The sequence below is a fragment of the Anguilla anguilla genome, chromosome 14, assembly GCF_013347855.1.
Source record: "Anguilla anguilla isolate fAngAng1 chromosome 14, fAngAng1.pri, whole genome shotgun sequence".
NCBI lineage: Eukaryota > Metazoa > Chordata > Actinopteri > Anguilliformes > Anguillidae > Anguilla > Anguilla anguilla.
This window is the reverse complement of record NC_049214.1, coordinates 10,024,110-10,041,232: the sequence shown is the minus strand read 5'-3', so window position 1 is coordinate 10,041,232 and position 17,123 is coordinate 10,024,110. Positions and strand designations below refer to the sequence as shown.

The 17,123-nt window shown below is 38.6% G+C and overlaps 1 protein-coding gene across 1 annotated transcript; it reads left to right on the top strand.

The window, feature by feature from the left end:
• Positions 1–263: 263 nt before the first annotated feature.
• On the top strand, positions 264–14,819 carry slc25a46 (solute carrier family 25 member 46). Its single transcript, XM_035391760.1, has 8 exons — positions 264–754; positions 3,486–3,528; positions 4,565–4,622; positions 6,256–6,333; positions 7,207–7,307; positions 10,188–10,244; positions 10,582–10,639; positions 13,384–14,819. Exons 1-8 carry the CDS (start codon positions 505–507, stop codon positions 13,957–13,959), a joined length of 1,221 nt encoding a protein of 406 aa, XP_035247651.1. The 5' UTR covers positions 264–504; the 3' UTR covers positions 13,960–14,819.
• The last annotated feature ends 2,304 nt before the right edge of the window (positions 14,820–17,123 follow it).

Below are 17,123 nucleotides of genomic sequence, written 5' to 3'. Positions count from 1 at the left end.
CTGTGGACAGAGGCTGGGTTACTATTTGTAGGCGTACCTGGTCTGTCGCTTAAAATGTGGCATGTCCATAGCTTGCAGTAAATAATGTAATGTGAAATTATCGTTCGACCACGGACGTTATTATCTAGTTATTATTTGGATTATCCCGTTCTTGTATTACTTGTCAAATGATAGTAGGCTATTTAGTCATTTTTCAATAGGCTAAAAAAGTTGATTTGTGACACCGTTGTCCACATTGCCTACATATCCCATAATGCTACTGAAGAAAAGAGAAGGAGGAAGAGAATTAAACTGTTCCGGTTGCTACAGTGCTTGCAGTTAGGCTGCGTTGTTTTGCTAGGTAGTTGCCAATGAGCTAGCCAATGTAGCTATCTAATAATCATAATCATTCAGATGGTGTTGTTTTCGATGTGTTGCCTGTGTTGCTCTTAGCTTGAAAATAGCTGCACATCGGAATACATTGCGTTTCCATCCGCTGGGTACCTTCGTTGTCATTGCCCAAACATGACTTCTCGTCGACCGGAAAGCTTTGATGGCTTAGGTTACAGGGGAAGAGAAGATCCTTCCTATGGGGGATATGCTGCAAGGTCATTTAATAATTCGTCCGGCACGGATCTCCAGCACTGGGTTACAACACCCCCAGATATTCCTGGTAGTAGAAATTTGCATTATGGTGAACGCACTCCCCAGTTTGAAACGGCCCCACCTGCAGTCCCTGGATCCGAAGACATACAGTCTGCTGCTGGATCATCTGGTAAGGGTTATACTAGGCAGTGACGTTAGGCGACCAAACATGCACTTACCATTGTTTTGACAGCACAGACGAGTTCAAAACCAGAAATCACTGGAAACACTTTAAAGGCTACAAACGAATTTCTTTCGGTTTCGTTTTCGAAAATAATCCATTTTTAATATGTCGTTGGACTTCGAAACCATAGGCCCAGCGACGTGTTCAGTGTGTTCAGCTGACGTTCGCTAGCGTTGATTAGCATGGTGTATTGTTGCTTTAAAAAAGTAAATTCATATATTTAGCATGGACCACTTACTATTTACAGTTCTGGTCAAGTACATTCAGAATCAGTGATGAGTGAGAGTGTGGCGCATCCTAAGTAAAAAAAAAAAAATTAAAAAAAAAAACGCAGATAGTGCAAGTGACAATGATTTAATGTTTGGCAGCTACTTACGGAACTCAGCTAGGTGTCGTTATTTCAGCTAAGTTCTCCCACACTACATGCTTATTTTCTAATGAGACATAAGACATTTATTTGGAATGAACAAACCCAGTCAGTAGAAATGCTACATGTATTACCCATTCTTGGTGTGTGGCATTGCCCTGGCTGCATTGTTGCTATTGTACTGGCTGAGTTTTTATCACTTTTTGTTTTTGTTTCCCCTCTACACGATTAGCTGATGCAAACCAACGTATCGGAGATTACAATATTGCATTCAATGTTTCTGTTGTTTTGTGATATGTGTTTCCATTTGTGTTTTTCGTTTTGTTTATAATAATGAGGGTCTCTTTTAAAAATATTTTTAGCGAATTGGTCGTTATTCACACTGATTGAGTCCTCCTTTTGTGCCTCAGCTTACTATGTCTTGCCTCCAGTGTAAACTCTGCTTCCAAACAGTATATGTGCCTATTCTTTCATTACAGTAATAATAGGATTATGTCATGACAGTAGTGATGAGAGAGGGAGGTTTCGTGAAACACCTAATAGGAGCTGCTGCAGTGAGCTCTCAATCACTTTTCTTGAAACAATCAAAAATTTGTCTTTAACGTAGAAAAAGATGCATGCTTCAGATTGACAATTCTGCCCCTTTTCTGAACCCTTATTGCCAGGGGTCTGAACTTATCAACAGAAGTTTTTAGGAAGAGGCTGCTTCTTAATGTTTGCTCAAACATGTAGGCTAACACATTTAATTCACTTTAATCCCAGCCATGCACAAAAGTATGGTTAATTTGACAACTAATACAAGAACGGGATAATCCACAATGAGGTGAACAGCTTTTGGAAAATAGTGACCAATGCGGAGGTGAAGAACCGCGATGGTCATTATGCCCTGATAGCTGACTGCCTTGAAGTAGATTATCTCACTTTTTACTTGTGAAATGATCTGTACTTTTCCGGCTGTTTTGTTCTTCACACTGTCAGTGGCATCGACATTAGTTTCCTCCCTGGCATGATGGCATCTGATTCAGCCTCGTACCTCTTGCAACATCGCTAACACTAGGTCAGTTTTCACTGTGACATAGTAAATCTTTGTATGACTGTGTACAACTCCATATAACTGGGTTGTAGCTAATGTTAGTAACTGTATACAATTCATACATTTATAATTGTAATAACGATTAAATTTACTAGGCACCACAAGAGTGTATGATGGCAGATTTATTGATTTTCTTAAAGTGACAATGTTCAAATTGGCCACTGCAGCGATATGAAGAGTTTTAAGTCAAAGCAGTCTAACAGGAGTGCACTTGTCCTTTGAAGTGTTGAGCTGCTGAGCTTTATCTGGATGCACCACCCTGCTGTGCACATGCTCAGTGGCTTTATACAAATGCCCAGGGTAGTGGGTTATCAGAGTTCAGGCCTTCTGATGTGTAGCCAGTGTAGATTCACCTTGACGGTTTAGTCATCATTTGTAAATATGCCCTTACTGAGTTTTCAGTGGAGGTTTTAGAGAGACATATTCCATGTACCATATTCACCCCTTTATTTGTCATAGATGTGAGTCAGATGTTTTATTTATGAATTTTGTGTTTATATGGTCAGCATTTGTTGTCTTTTTTGTGTAAAATCATTTGAGAGTATTTCATGTAACTCCCTCTAGCTTACTTATTTGGAACATACCGAAGAATAACTGGCAATGCATGAGTCAACTGTTACTGAACCAAACAAACTGTGCAAACAGTACTCAATTCTTATAACATATTCGCCAAGCAAGTTTTGTTCATCCACTTAATGATTTGCAAAGTTTTTGCCATTATAAACCCAACGGCTATCTGCTTGACTGCTCCTTCTGTCTTAGTGGCTGAAATGTTCAGTCATTAAGTTTTATGTTACAGTCTATATAATCTCCCTTCATTTACATGTTAACTGTGCTGCTGCAGAGTTGTCCCAGTTTGAGTGAACAGAGTTCAGCTCAGATTCAAGCTTGCCACAGTGGGCTGTGGCCTAAACACTGAGTGTTAAATTCAGAACGAAATCCTAAAAATTAGGCTGGCTACGTACGTGTAATTTACATACATTTTGATCATAAATTAAATGGGAAGCCTAACAGTTTAAATATGTTCAGTTCAGGACAACATGTGTAATATTGTAATATTGATTGATAGATTGATTGATTGCAGCTATCTTTCTGTAGAAACTCTGAATTGTAATCGAGCTTATCAGTTTTTCTAGTTAGTGCATTCTTGGCAATTGATCTCACTTATTTGTGCCGCTTGAGCTCTTGTAATACTATCAGTAATCTTTCTCTTACAGAGCAGTTAAACAGATTTGCTGGATTTGGCATAGGGCTGGCAAGGTAATGTATCACTTACCAATATTTATTTTGTGTAATCCTGTGTGACTATTCCTTTGATAGTCTTTCTGTTTCAATGCATGACCACGACCATATTCAGGATGCTTGAAGTTCATCATTATTTCACAATTCACCATTTTAACTCTGGCGGGGGAGTTGGAACAAAAAGGCTTCTTTCAAAACCCACTGTCTCGGAAGTTAATAGATTTCATTTGTTAATCTATTTCACGAGGCAGCTGCTGCCAAGTACATTTTATGCTCAAATAACCCTACAATGTATAACTTTTACATGGCTTTGACCTAAAAGGAAAAAACGCAAGTGTCAAATTGACTGCCTTTATCAATGTGGTACAAATAGTACAAGTTTTTAAATTATTGTACATAACTCTAATGACAGATTCAATTTATGGATGATTATCTCAAATCATCTACACAACTGGTAAATATTGTAGTTTGCCTAAGATGTGTGACAGGTTTAATATATTTATAGTTAAAGTGGCTAGCCGTAATTTTACAGTTTTGGTGTGTTTGGTGACATCTGTGGTGACTGCTGGTCACAAAAGTTCACATGCCAAATACTAGAGTTACTTTCATAACAAAGTTATTATTAGGAACACATTGAGTGTTTATTTTTTTTAGAATATAATTCAGCGATAGTGTATTTGGGAAATAGAGGACTGCCGAGAGACAAACAACAATGTCGTCTGACACAATAATATTGAGCAACCTTTCAAACCTTGTTTTAAAGATGCTATTTTCGATTTCTTTGCTACATTATTTGCTATCGTTAAAAGGTATCAAATATTGCATTTTATGATATGAAAAAAATAAAGATTGCCACTTTAACATGCTGAGCCAATGAAAAGCCAATGCATAATTAAAATGTTTGTGTGTTTATTGATTTTTTGATGTTTTGCTACAACTATGAAATAATTATCGACAAAACAGGATATTCGGATTACCGTCTTACTTGCTTGTCTTCTCTTAAAGAATGACATTCAGTGTGTCTGCGGTTCATTTAATGTTTTCTTCTTCTCAGTCTCTTCACAGAAAATGTGTTGGCACACCCTTGCATTGTGTTTCGTCGTCAGTGCCAGGTAAGCATGAGACAATCGTCTGCTCACATCTACAACTTGATCTAAAATATGAAAAACCTTTGTTCTTATGTCATTTGTTCCCCTTTTTGTGATAGGGAAAATTTAGATAATAGGCAATAGCTAAAGAGGGAAGGATTACTTGGCATCTTCACTTTCTATGAGACGATTATAAGACAAAGGTCAAATCACACTGAATCATTCGCCAGCAAACCTGTCCAGATTTTTTTCAGTCCTCCTGTTTAAAATGATGCCAAAGGCAAATGTGAATGGAAGGGGGGCCTGCTCTTACTTCAGCAAAGGTGTAAATTAAGAGAACGTTGCAAGAAAATGTCTAGCAGTCTTGTGCCTGTATGTTTTTAGCTAAGCTAAAGACTGCAACAAACAGTCTATAAATCTACAGAAGTATTTAGTGAAAATCCTCCAGCACATTTATTTCATTTGACCATCCCTTTCCCTAGTTTTGTTTGGTCCTTTCAGTGTCACAAACGGCACGTATCTGAAATATCTGTGTTAGAGGTTAGGGCTGGAATTCCCAACTCAAGTCTCCAAGATAAGATTTTTTCAGGCCAAGGATGTAACTTCTTGGAAATTGCAGCTTAACTGTCTTGTCTCTGAGTGTTCTTTTTTTTTTTTCCTGTTGCAACATTGGGAATAAAGTGTGATGTGTGTTCGTCATTGAAACCCCTAGCCTTCGCAAAGCAATATGGCCCACGGTCCAGAATCAAATTGTGACCATGCCAGTGCCAGCTGTGGCCCAGCGCTGCGCACAGCGACACACAATTAAGTGTCACCCACGGAGCAGATGTTTCTGTTGGCAGCGTAACCCCCCATCACACGATGCCAACCCTTAACATCGATTAATGCCTGCGTTCTACCTGTGCTAGCTGTGGCGCAGAACTTTGGTGCAGTACTGGAACGAAAGTCTGTTTGTGCCTGCCTTCCTAAATAATCAAAGGTCAATGCAGTGGCTGGAATGTTTGTGTGCAACGAAAGTCTGTTTAGTGTTTGTGTACGCCTTCCTAAATGAATGGAGGGCATTGCAGCAGAGGAGTCTATTTACATTCTCTGATATTTTGATAATAACTATTGATGTTTTTTGTTTTATTCTGTCGCATTAATATTTATTATTGCATAATTGTGTCTGTTTGTAGAGCTGATTATTTTTCTTAGGCACATGAGTAACCCCATTTGCCTCTGAACATCTGTGGACAGCGGCCAGTGTAGATTCACCTCTGAACATTTGTGGACAGCGTATGATTCATATATGTTGAGATAGTTGTGTCGTAAAAGTTTGTTTCAGGGTTATTTCCCCAGAAGCCCTGAGTCACAGCCTGGGCAGGCTGGCGTCAGGATCATCTTTTGGAAAAGCTGAAATGGAGAATCCCATTGGATTACTGGCCTTATGTCTTCCTTAGGGTTTAGTTGGCACACTTTTACGGGATCCTGACCTACACCTTTTGAATGGTGACTGAATCCAACTGAAAGTTATTCCCACCAATTTGAGCAAAGCCAATTGAAGGGCCCACGGTTTAATAATTTTGCGTTTCTGTCAAATGGAGAAGCAAAGCTGTGTTGCATTTGCTTTGAAGGATGGCTAAAAAAACTGATCCTGTTTCATATGTGCTGCCTGCAGGTGAACTATCATGCGCGGAATTACCATCTATCGCCATTCACTGCTATCAGTGTGATGTACAACGTCACTAAAACTCAGGTAAGAACAGTCAAACGGAACAACTCGGGGCTATCCAAGAGATATGCGAGCCCCTGTGCGAAGCGATGCGCAAGGCCTTTATCATGATCCGCTGCATAGATGCGTCTTTTTTTCTCAGGCACGAACCATTGAAACAGATGTGCTCATCATGCTCCCTCCACTTTTGCACATGTCTGACATCATATCCCAGGGTCTACATTTTAAGGCAACGTACGAAGGCCCCATTCATCCGCACATAAAAACAGAAACTTTACTGAAATGGAAGCATTAATCCATTGTTTTATTTATCATGATTTTTTTCATCAGATATGCGAGTCATAATTTTACTACCATTTGAGGTAGACCTATTTGACCTCAGCATATCATGATATGCACAATATATATATATATATAGGCTACACTATACCTTCCTTCACTGTAAACTGGTGTATGGGCATATGTAGCGGATTGTTGCTTAGGAGGTTTATTTGTAGAGGGGAGGGTTATATTTTGGGAGGTTTTGCCTCAAGGTTTACAGGGGTTCTTGCTTAGTGAAGTCACATGTATAGGGGTTTTGCCTAAGTGGTTATATGTATGGGCGGTATTGCCTACCCTATATTTCAATGTTTTATTATTTGTTGTCCCTGTTAAATAAACTTTAAGTAAATAAAATTAAGAAAAGTAAAAATAAAATATTATTTTAAAGAAATCTTCAACTTTTAAGTGTGTGGGTTTGGTTATATCCAAAGAATATTGAACAACAGGTTTTCAGTATTATTTGGAGTAAGTGAAGCTATTGTTGTTTGTTGTCTGAAATGAAATTGCCATCTATTTTTGTTTCATTTATCTCTTTTTTAATTTTTATACTCTCTGTCTCCCCCATCTCCTTCCCAGGGTCCAAAGGCCTTATGGAAAGGCATGGGCAGTACTTTCGTGGTGCAGGGGGTCACACTGGGTACAGAGGGCCTTATTAGTGAATGCAGTCCATTGCCAAGGTAAGCCAGTTCCGAACGAGTGTGTGTCTGTGTGTGCATGTGCATGTGCATATCATTGTAATTGTGCCTGTTGGTGTATAGCTCCTATGAACCAACTGCAAAAGCAGATTATAAGCAAGTATGCTGAAGTGTATGTATTTGAGTGAATAGTAACCAAGTGCTGGTTAGTGTAAATTTTCCGCAGATGACACAGAATATACGTAGCGGAATAGTTGTCATTAAGTAATAATCACAAGAGTTTTCAAGCTGTATTACTCTGATATTTGGAACTTATACTGAGGAAGTTGCACAGCAAGACCCACAGATAAATGTACTGTAAAGTAACGTAATGAAAATATATAACTAAAACTGCAAATAATACGCAGTTCAATTAAATGAGAGACCTAATGAAGACATAAGAACATGGTGACCACCATGTTGTGTGTGAGTGTGTGTGTGTGTATATATATATATATATATACACACACACACACACATATACAAACATACACACATATATATATATATATATATAATATGGGTGGGTGGCAAATTAAAGGAAAAACCTGAATAAATGAGTGAAGGAATATAACGAATGACGATGCTTCCATACAGGTGTACTACATGATACAATTAAGTAACTAACATTCTATCATGCTCCGTGGCATGTATAAAAATGCTGAGCAGGCCCAGAATTGGATAAAGAGGAAAAGATCGAAGTGACGTTTAAAGACGCTCACTATTGGAGCTCAAATGGCAGGAGGTTCAGTAACAAAGACTGCTCAACTGGCTTGTGTTTCAGTAGGATCTGAATTTAGACCTATGGGAAAGACATGGACAACGACAACCTCCTTTGGCTTTAAATACATTTAAACTAACTGTTGGAAGTCTATCCAATCATTTTGCTAAGTGGGAGGTGGAGGGAAGGGAGGGACCTGGAGGGGTAGTACAATGGAATAAAATCTTATCTTTCTTAAGTTAAAAAAAAAAAAAAAAACCACAGGTAGTCTAATACCATTGGCATGTAGTGCAAGTAAAATAAGCACTAAAGTTGCAAGAAATATAGGAAAGAAGGAGTTAGGCTTAGATGTGCAGAGCCAAGTAAACATTGAGGCAAGGTTATTCCCAGCAAGGAATTGCAAAGAACCTAAGTTTTCAAGGTGCAGTGTTCAGTACACACTCAGAAGGGTCCAGCTGATGGGCAGGGATGTTAACAGGAGAAGACCAAGAAGAAGAAGGATAACATCAGAGGTAGAAGACAAATATCTTGCAGTGTCTAGCAAAAGAAACCTTTATAAAACTGCACCACAACAACAGGAAGAACTTGATGCGACTAGAGAGAAAACAGTTTCCCTGTCTACAGTGAATTGGCAACTACGATCTGCTGGTCTAAAAGAATGTGCATCTGCCTTTTTTTCAAAATTTTCTCAGGCCAGAGTTGTTGGTGCTTGGCCCAGTGAAGTCTTTTCTTCTTGTAAACAGAACGTAGCAAGGGCTTTTTTGCAGATACACACAAACACAGGTGGTCTGATACTTTTGGCCTGTGTGTGTGTGTGTGTGTGTGTGTGTGTGGCTGTTTAACCGCAATGTGCAATAAAGTAAGTCAGTATTTGCAACATAACCAAATTTTATGGGTTGCATTGAAAAATGTGTCAGGCTACACTTGCTAAGGAATGTTGAATAGCATGAATGTCATTTAGTCAATGTCAAGTATCACCTGTCGAAAATGTCTTGTGATATATAGTATATATTAGCCTGGAGACATCTGTATCGGTATCTGCTCTGTCTCACCTTGTACACTGATGGAACCCTGATGAAACCACTGTGAGTCAGACTTGCTGCATTGGTTTTCTAGTCTGACCTTACACTGCCTCGTGGTAGCTTCTTGTTATACCGGTTCAGTTCATTTTCAGTTTAGTTTCAGTTTAGTTCCCCCTGGGAAAAATAAAGACATTCTATTCTATTTATGTTCATTTCAAATGCAACTTATGTTTGTTGTCTATACATCTTCACCTTCGTAGCATAGACTGCTCTGTATACAGCAAAATGGAGACATGATTGTCAGCTAAAGGCTACAGTTTACAAATTCTAGGGACACATTCATTGTCAAAAGTATAACACGGAAGGAAATCACAATAGCTTTTGCTTTGATGCTTACAAGACACTCACAAGGAGTGTATTATATTTTTTCAGTGTCCGTGTTTTATAAATGATGACCCACATAACATACATATGGTGGAACACGAGCTTGCAATAGAGGAAGATGGAATGGATTCACTTTTCAACATTTAACAAACAAATAACTTGACAGATCTGCATTAGCGAACATTAATTCCAGTATTCTTAGTTATATTGTCTGCTAGTGGAATGTGATAGTGTATTTTTTCAGCACACTGCAAAGTGTGCATAATTTTACATTTTGTTATGTGTTCTCAACCATTATGGTGGCATAATATACTGTACAGTGCACTCCATATTGTTTGTGACAAAGACTTTTTTTTCTTGATTTGGCTCAGCACCGCACAATTTTAGATTTGTGATCCCTCACATCCATATTGTTGCCTTTGTAATTTCTTTTTTAATTTGGTAAACCTGATTGGTAGTAATAGGATTTATTTGCGTAAATTAAATGTCTTTCTACTTATATTCTCTAATTGGTGATGAGGGTAAAAACTACCATATGAGACACAATTAAGAAAAAGGGAATTGCCTGTCCCTTGGCTGCAGTTAAACAGCAAGATAACCTCCTTTTAAGAGAAGCAACCAATAAAGGAGAGAGCAAAAAAATAAATAAATATGACATGAAAATACAGCAGATCTTGAATATTTGTTATCATTATCTGCATGTTGTGATGGCTTCATTGACAAATTGTGTTTTATTTTTGCCTCTGTTTGCTTCAGGGAGTTATCACACAAGTGGAATCCAAAGCAAGTCATTGGACACTTGGTACTCAAGGGGTAAGTTTTTGTTTTGCCATAATCCCATAAAAGATCATTTTTATATGGTTATGTTTTTAAAAAATTATCATACGATTAGGTTTGCTCTACTGCTCCATGTTCAGAGATTTTGGTGTGCTTTAGAGCATTTCTTGTGATGTGAAATCGGATATTCCACCATGTACTCATTGTAAAACTATTGAGTAATTTTGTCAGACGTTGCGTTATCTGAAAAAGTCAGAGGAAATCCCTGCTAGATGCTTTTTGAGATATATGTATAAGGAAAAATTCATATCCCACTCTTTCACTATGCTTCAGTCACCTGTCAAGTAAATGTCATGTCTTCTCTCTCTTCCAGTTTGTCCTATGTGGTCGCCATGCCGTTTTACTCCGCAAGTCTCATTGAAACAGTGCAGGTTAGTATTTGGTTGTGGAATGCTCAGAACAAGAGAAGGCAACTTAAAGCATGTTTGTTCCGTAGAATGTCTTGTGAAATGTCTTGATTAAGCTTGTGTAGCGTGCTGACTTGCCCTGTGGTATTGGGTGGGTAGGCCCGCAGGTCCCCCTACAGATATTGGGGGCGCAGGTGGTATTGTAGCTGTAGGCGGGCACGTTTGAACCTGCAGGCACAAGTTGGAAATGATTGACATAACATGTGCAATTGCACCTGTCTGTTCTACTCTAGCTGTTCTCTCCGAGCAGAATCAAAAAAATTTTCTTTTCTGTTCTTTGTTCTGTCAATATAACGTTCCCGAACCAGCAAGAACAAAATTAAAAAGCGGTTCATTTAAGATTAAGGTTGACGGTACATCAAGGAAAATGCTTCCGTATTTCATCAGATTGCTCCCTTATTATCAGTTCTTCTAATCTGTTTACTCAGTGCTAAAATTGAAATGGCTCAAATTGAAATTAGTACAGTAATTCCATGACCAGAAGTTGAAAAAAAGGGAAAGTGAAGTGTGTGCCTTTGTAGATATATGCTTCCTTAAAGTATATATTTTCAATGGTGTCCTTCAAAATGTATGTACGCCTCACAAAAGTAGCTAAGTAACCCAAAGAATTGTTACAAGAACATATATTTATCCTGAGCACATCACTCAATTGTAATGGAAATATAAACTTGGGAATGAGTGGGAGTGGGAACCCACTGTTCTTTTAAGAAGTACTTGTGGCTTATCCTTGAGTTATCAAGGTGTGTACATAATAACCTACCATGCAAGCTAAGCTAAGCTGTCAATCTGAGTCATCAAGAACAAAATTACATGCTTTTTTTTAGGGCTGTGCTCGACTCGGAATTTTCTTAGTCGAACCGGATTCTTTAGGGCTGTGCTCGACTCGGAATTTTCTTAGTCGAACCGGATTCGGCAGTTCAATGCGATGATGCCACGATTCGTTTTATGTATAAAGGTCTATAAGTCTTTCTGGCAAAATAGTACATTGGTATGCGTTTCAGTGATTATTTAGAGCACGTTAACGTGCAAGTCAAGTGCAACAGAGTCATATGAACATTTTTTGAGCATTTAAAATCAATAAATCCGCCAGATGGCTGATTTGAATTGCCGACAATGCATTAGCCGGCGTGCGGATTTGTCGGAATCATGTGTCGGAATAATGAGACAGTAGGCTACACAGGTGTTTCTGGTTAAACCTAGCTCTTATAACTTCTTTATTTTGCTTTAACCATTAAAAATGAACAAACAAATGAAACGGTTTGAATAAATTCACGGCATTGTCCGCTTTGAAATAACTGGCATATCTTCTGCAACAGGATAGGGGCTTAGGCTACTTCTTTATTTCTCTTTAAATATAAGAAGCCTAATATAGGCCTATACATCTGAACAAACGTAAAATAATAAATGAACATATGAAGCAATTTAAGATTTTAATTATTTTAGTTGAAATAATGCGTTTGTAAAGGACAGTTTAAATAAACGGTATTGTCAGCCTTGAAATAACTGACGTCTCGTCTTCAACGAGACCCTTTTTATTTTTTTATATACAAAAAGTAATATATAAATATAAATAAACGTAAAATAATACATTAACAAATTTTGGCAATTTAAGATTATGCTTCTTTTAGATGAAAATAAATACAAACGGTTTAAATAAATTTACGGCATTGTCCGCTTTGAAATAATAAATGACCTCTGGTCTTCCAAAGAATATTTTATTTCTGTAGGCTATTTGGTAAATAGTAAATGGTAAATGGACTGCATTTATATAGAGCTTTTATCCAAAGCGCTTTACAATTGATACCTCTCATTCGCCAGGGCAGTTAGGGATTAGGTGTCTTGCTCAAGGACACGCCCAGGGCGGTGTTTGAACCGGCAACCCTCCGACTGCCAGACAATCGGTCTTACCTCCTGAGCTATGTCGCCTATATTTCCCTTTAAACACAGCCTAAAGAATAACTAATAAATTTAAACAGATGTAAGAGCCTAAACAAATAATCAAATTAAACACAAATTAGGATTAGCCTATAATTATTTAAGATGAAAAGCAAACGTTTGTATTCAGGCTTTTCCTAAACAACAAAATAAATAATAGGCTATAAAATGAATGATTTAACGGGAGTGCTCTTACTTTCCGAAGTTATGCAGTGTTCTTCGGGTTTCGCCTTCTCCCGGTTTCGGCTTCTCCCTCCAGTTTACTGCGCATGTTGTCACATGGAATTTTTCTAGCACGCGCAGGTTGAAAGAATATAAACATTAATTTATAATTACCTTTATTTTATTTATAATTCAGTATTGTAATATGACCACTGTCCATTTTTGAAAAAAAAAAACAAAAACAAACCGACTGCTCTAAGAATCTCAGTCGACTGAGGGGTCTCTGACAGATGATTCGAATCGTCGACTTTCAGGGGGCAGCCCTACTTTCTTCATCCGATGATTCTGTATGTATGACAGACTAGTGGGATGTATGTTCTGCAGGTATTCCTTTTGCCTTAGGCTATATTGTGCCAAAAGTTCTTTTTAGATGATATAGCCCGCATGAAACCCAGTACAGTAGCACTCATGTATCTAACCATAACAAACCCTGCAGTGTGTTTAATGTCAGTGGAATCACAAGCCGCCTCTGCGTACTTCCTGTCGCCAGTGGAAGTTTCAGGGGGACAGGTCTGTGCATTCTTAACGCCCAGTGTGGGCTCGTTTGGCAGAGTGAGATCATCCGAGACAACCCAGGAATCCTGGACTGTGTGAAGGAAGGCGTGGGCCGGGTGATGGGCATGGGAATCCCCCACAGCAAGCGCCTCCTGCCTCTGTGGAGCCTGGTGTTCCCCACAGTCCTGCACGGGGTCCTCCACTACGTCATCAGCTCCAGTGTCCAGAAGGCGGTGCTGTTCCTCCTCCGGAGGAAGAGCCCGCCCGGCCAGCCTGCCGACGGGCCCAGCGGCGCGCAGAGCGTGCTGGACGCTTACTTCCCCGAACTCATGGCCAGCTTCGCGGCCAGCCTGTGCGCCGACGTCCTGCTCTTCCCCCTGGAGACCGTCCTCCACCGGCTCCACATCCAGGGCACGCGCACCATCATCGACAACACAGACCTGGGCTTCGAGGTCCTGCCCATCAACACCCAGTACGAGGGCATGAGAGACTGCATCAGTGTCATCCACAAAGAGGAGGGGTCCCTGGGCTTTTATAAAGGATTTGGGTCAATAGTAGTGCAGTACACGCTACATGCCGCTGTACTACAGATCACCAAGATGATTTATTCAACATTATTGCAAAATGCTTAAAATAATAGAATTTGGGGGGAAAAATCCCCTTAATCCGGTCCTTTTTTGACTACTGATCTTTGTTGTGTTGTTTGGGCTTTTGGATGTTTCACATTCCAGAAACATACATACAGTGACCTGCAGAGATGACACATTCTCCCAAAGCACATGGTAAGCTTTACTGTCAAATCCATGGACTAGATTTCTCACAGGTTTTTCTGTTGTGCTTTACGATGTTGTTGACAGCACTATCTAAGAAAACATTTGATGTCAGGGAACTTTGCTTTTTTGAACTTCATTAGAACAAGACTGCACCACCTGAAAGCTGAATGCATTATCAATAGTCACCTTGGTCTAGTGGAGTCTTGTCAGTTGGTTTATTTAAAGCATTGTTCTCCTCAAATCATGTAAGCCTGCTTTTTCTCTTGTGAAGTAAATGTTGATCTTCATTTTTTTTAAAATCACTCGCTGCCTGCTGAATAAATGCTTTTGATTTTGGTCACTGGGAGTAGCAGAGGACTGCATTGTGCCAATTTCTTTAAAGATGTATACATTGTGTACAGTAAAATTATGAAAGATGTGATATTTGTCTTTAAATTATTATTTGCACCTTAGTTGTCAGTGTGGTACTTGTAGTAAAAATATTGCACAAAATGCATCCAGAGTACATTTTATATTGACACAAGGCATTGACATATTACAGTATATAGCAGTAACCTAATAATTGCACTTCTTGCAGGTGGTTTGAGGTTCAGGGATATTAAATAGTGGTTAGCAGAGACATGTGTAAATATATTTGCTTTTGCTGCATAATAATTGAAAATGTACAATTTCACGTTTTGTTTATATTAACATCCACCAACAATAAATGTCTGAAAATACATAGTGTGATTTATTTATAGTAAATATAAATATTATACATAAACATGCTGTGCAGGTTACAAAGTCGATCACCGTCAAGACTGAGCTGTGCATTTGAAATGACTGCATTCCCAGTGAAATGTATTCATTTTCCAGTTAGTCCTAAGATGTAGCTGATTATCAAAACGTTTTTGAGTACTGTGTACCATATTTGTGTCTTGCTGTAACCCTGAACACAATTAGGTCCTCCTATTCATCTGATACACACAAACCTAATTCACTATGAGACCATGAAATATGTAGTATGCATCTGAGGGAGACCCACGTACAAGTTATAGAAAATGATACTTCCACTTACGGTTGTACAATGATGGATCAAATCAATAATTGCATTATTAACACCGATGAATTAGATGTATTTTTCAAATGTTAATGGTAAGGGTCCATCCTATGTTGAACTAGATTCATTATTTTAATTGTTTTCATGTTAAATACTTGTACGTGTGTACATGTCCTTTGGCTCTACTGATAGGGTTTAGAAAGCAATGTGTTTATGGGCGGACTAATTGCTCTCACTGAAGGAATTGCTGTTTACAATTTTGATATTTTAGTATGTCTTGAGTAAAGAAGCAATTCAGAGTCCAAATCCACAAAGCACAACAGAAGATCAGTGTATTTGCCAATGATTTATTTGTGTATATACAAATATCCCATTCTCTACAAGAAACAATCAAGCTAATAAGCGCACAACTCAAAATTCACCTCTTTGTTTACTTTGGCAATATCAAGTATTTTGGTGTCAACATTTCCCCATGGCTATCAGACTTTTCCATGTAAATTTCAATCCCCTCATAGAAAGTACAATCTACAGTGCTGGATGCACTTAGTGGGAAGAATAGCAACTGTTTATTTGACCATTCTGCCAAGTCAACTACCTCTTCACAATACTTGCCACCAAACCCACCAATACCTAGTTCCACTCATTAAACTCCATAATAACAGTTGTACTGGGAAAAAAAAAAGAAACTTGAATCAAGCTGGGCACACTACAGAAAATTTGAAATCAAGGTGGATTAGAAGTGTCCCATTTCTACATTTATTATCTTAAAAATCAATTACAGTAATTGCTAAATGGATTCATCCTTGCCAATATCCCTTGTACATCTCAATCATCTTCTACTACATTATGATTTGTTGTTACAATAGGTATAGGCTGTGTGCTTAGATCTTTAAGAAGGCAATAGATGTTATAATACTGTTCTTGGGTGTTTCTGCTGCCAGCTACCTGCCGCCATGACACACACACACACACACACACACACACATGCACACGCACGCACAACCACATACTGGTTGGGGAAGGTGTGCTATCTGCCGATGGCGGCACTGGCCCTACTCACACAGGCCCTGTCACCCAGTCTGACTGTCTATCTGAGTCTATCTGAGTCTAACACATTATGTTCCTGAAAAGCAAAACGATGTCAACTTAAACAAGTCTACTTATAGATTTCCATTTTGTGGAGCCCTTTGTACGAAATAGACATAAACAGAACAGGCTGCTTAAGCTTCATACAGTGCTGTACATCAGTAAATCATCAGTAAGTCATTTTTGGAGTTAAATGTCAAATGGTTTTACATAGTAAGCACTGTTATTTGTGTAGGTATGGCTTTCTTGCTAATACTTTACAATGAGAACAGCTGTATACAAGCAGAAGCAATCCACAGATTATGAAATGCAATGGGTTCATTATTCATTTGAGCATTTTGTGTTAGAGAAAAAACAACAGAAAATTTTTTTGAAATAACAAAATAAAAATAAGAAATAAAATAAACAGAACAACGGAAAATAAATAATAAGACTGAAAAAACACAAGCGCAAAAAATACACAGAAAGGCAAAAATAATAATCATGTACGAAGAAAAACCATAGAAACACCTTTCGTCCGTCCACCCCATCCACCCCATTCACCAAAACCAAGAACCGTCATCATTCATTTCATTACATCATTGTCCTTATTGCATAAAAATAAACATTCACAATCACATACATTTACCAGTGGTTAGCCCCAAAGGCACCTGGACACCATGGCTCTAATAAGCCAGAATCCACAGACGGCCCACCCAGACAAAAAACACCTCTCAGCCAAAGCCAAGAGCCTGCACCTCAGCCCCACAGCCACCGTACCCCACCAAAATCATGGTGCTGAAAGACAAGGCCAGAACAAGAGCAAAAGTAAGCATCATCACTCAAATTCACCAGAGCATTCCATGCCCACATGAAGGCGTAGATTTGAACTCAGATGGAGTTCTGATGTGCATAATAC

Excerpts from the sequence above, each read along its gene's own strand:
- slc25a46 (XM_035391760.1), top strand. The coding sequence starts at position 505 with ATGACTTCTCGTCGACCGGAAAGCTTTGATGGCTTAGGTTACAGGGGA. Across the intron at positions 3,529-4,564 it reads TTTGGCATAGGGCTGGCAAG|TCTCTTCACAGAAAATGTGT; the intron begins GTAATGTATCAC and ends TCTTCTTCTCAG. Across the intron at positions 7,308-10,187 it reads GAATGCAGTCCATTGCCAAG|GGAGTTATCACACAAGTGGA; the intron begins GTAAGCCAGTTC and ends TGTTTGCTTCAG.